Genomic DNA, 2,336 nt, shown 5'->3' on the forward strand with positions numbered 1-2,336 from the left:
GAGAGAGAGAGAGAGAGAGAGAGAGAGAGAAGTATGAGTTTGAATAAAAACAAAATCATTAAAAGAAAGAAGGGTCGTAGTACTGCATCTCATGTCACTGTGTCGTATCAAAGACGGTCATGTATGATAAAAAAAAACCCATTTAGATTATTCATGTTTATTTAATCAATATTTTTCTTTGCAGTTGTGGGTTTTTTCCTATGCTCTAAACAGGTAGATCTATTACACTGTTGATATGCACGGGTTTCTTGTGCGCTAAGTATGCACTCCTTTTCTCCAAGCACAAGCCAGTTCTCTACGACGTTTCACGCAAAGGTAGAGAGAACTAAACAACTATTGCATTTACTTCTAATTTCGTGCATTTACAAGACTTGAAGGGAATTGTGGGACCTGTGCAGAGTTGCGCTGATATACGTATTATACGAAATGTGAAACGTTCGGCTCGGATCAAGCAGTTTTAATGGAGACATCCAAATAACAAAAGTTTTGTTCCACGAGTGATACTAACGAGGTCAGCCAGGCCAAGATGAATGGTCACACCATATTCACTTTATGGATAGGTGCCCACAATGGGTGGAGTTTTACTAAAAATTTCCCCCGGAGCACTCTATGCAAAATCTACTGTAATGAACATGTTATTATTGCAAGACATTTAAAAGTAGTATAGTCGTAACTGAAGTACCACATTATTTTCTGCATCATTGGTAAAACCTACATTAAGATACCATTTCATTTGGTAGCTTGTAGAGAGGACATCTACAGTAGTTTGAAGAGTCTCGTTCTCGAGCCGGACACTACGTCCAGACCGAGTCAGACTAGTAAAGAAACAGGCTGCCTCCTGGTTCAACGTGTGGAGAAATGGAAAGATTACATGACCATTATTGTGTGCCGTTACGTCTTTTCTTAAATTAGGACAGAACTAATTGAAAAGAGCACTTACTGTCCGAGTTTAGAGAGCCACCCTGGTTTCAATGACGCAGTTAGTACACAGACCTCATCAGTAGTGATTCGGGCATTTCCCCCTGATCCTTCTAGGTGTTCTGTACAAAAACCAAGCACTGTGTGTTCAAAATGCTTTAATGAACTTTGAATGAGTCGGTCTGACGTTCAACGTCTAGATATTTCGCCTCCAAAGAAAATGATAATGTGACAAGAGTAAATGAATAAGAAATGTTCGGACTTACCAACAATAGTGGACCACTGTGCCGGCGGTCGGTACATGGGGTACATCTTGGGGAAAGTCTTCCTAGACCACAGAGTGCGGAGTGTCAGTTTGTACCGGACCAGAGATCTCAGACGGCACGATGCGTTGTTTCTTCTGGAGCGAGACTTTCGCCGACCGTCAGCACAGCTGATGACCAGTAGTGTCAAGGCGAAGATGAGACAAAATTTAGGCACATTCTTCATGTTGGGTCAAGTATACTATCGGTCAATTCTGGGCAAATATCGAGCACTCAACAAATTCGGAACTCGACCAAGATGCACCGACTAGTTTCGGTAGTTTGATTGAAATACTGAGTCACAATGTCTTGAAATATTATAATTCTTGAGCAAAATGTCACTTACAACAGGTGGTAAATATCGTTCATGAATAAAGGAGAGCAGTTGTCATATAGTTCATTCTTGTAAATTTGAGGAAAATTGTAGACGTTCACTAAGACTTGTTTCCCTCACAATTCCAAGAAGCCACGAGGATGCAAAAAGTGCCACACTCGAGTTGAAAGCACCAACTTAACATCCAGGTCTGCCCCTTTTCGTGCGACTGTTCACAATATCGCCAGGGTTTGAGTCCTCCAACAATAGAGGCCCGAGGTTTTATACATCCCGCGGGACACGCGCTTGCTCCGGTACGCGGCTGCGATCTGATTGGTCCAAGATGCCACGGGACTCAGGTGATACAAGTCTGTGCGGCTCCGCGCTAACGTTTTGCCTTTTCCTTCTCTGTCTTCAAAGTCGTCGTGCGCCAAGGCTCCTATCCAGGGGTAGCGTGTGTGCGCTTTTAATGCCAGGGGGTCATGGCGGAGAGAAAATATAAAGCAGGGAGTCTTGGTGCAAAACAAAACCTGTATGTTGCCTTTCTCGCTTTTTAAAATGTTGGTCTTTTAAACCCCTATTAACACATGTTAGATCATTAGGGAGGCCGTCTTCGGACCTTGCCTGTCAGGGCCAACCTGGCCTGAGAGGGATACAACTTCCCAGCAAAAAGACAGATACACACACATGTACTTGATTAACATTTCTTTACACCCGGGAATCGATTTTGGGCCTCCTGCATACGACAGTGAAGCGCCAAACCTCTACACCACTTTCTTGCTTTTTGGACAGGAAATTACAAA

At 43.1% G+C, this 2,336-nt stretch overlaps 1 protein-coding gene across 2 annotated transcripts in view; it reads right to left on the reverse strand.

Annotated features, from left to right (window-relative positions):
• The window catches only part of LOC101851161 (spondin-2), a 20,439-nt gene extending 18,641 nt beyond the window's left edge, over window positions 1–1,798 (reverse strand). For both annotated transcript variants that reach the window (XM_005089706.3, XM_005089707.3), the window contains exon 1: window positions 1,185–1,798. In XM_005089706.3, coding sequence (XP_005089763.1) covers window positions 1,185–1,407 — 223 coding nt within the window. In that variant the 5' untranslated portion in view covers window positions 1,408–1,798. The remainder of the gene's footprint in view (window positions 1–1,184) is intronic.
• Window positions 1,799–2,336: the final 538 nt, after the last annotated feature.

This window comes from Aplysia californica, unplaced genomic scaffold (genome assembly GCF_000002075.1).
Source record: "Aplysia californica isolate F4 #8 unplaced genomic scaffold, AplCal3.0 scaffold00008, whole genome shotgun sequence".
In the NCBI taxonomy this organism is placed as follows: domain Eukaryota; kingdom Metazoa; phylum Mollusca; class Gastropoda; order Aplysiida; family Aplysiidae; genus Aplysia; species Aplysia californica.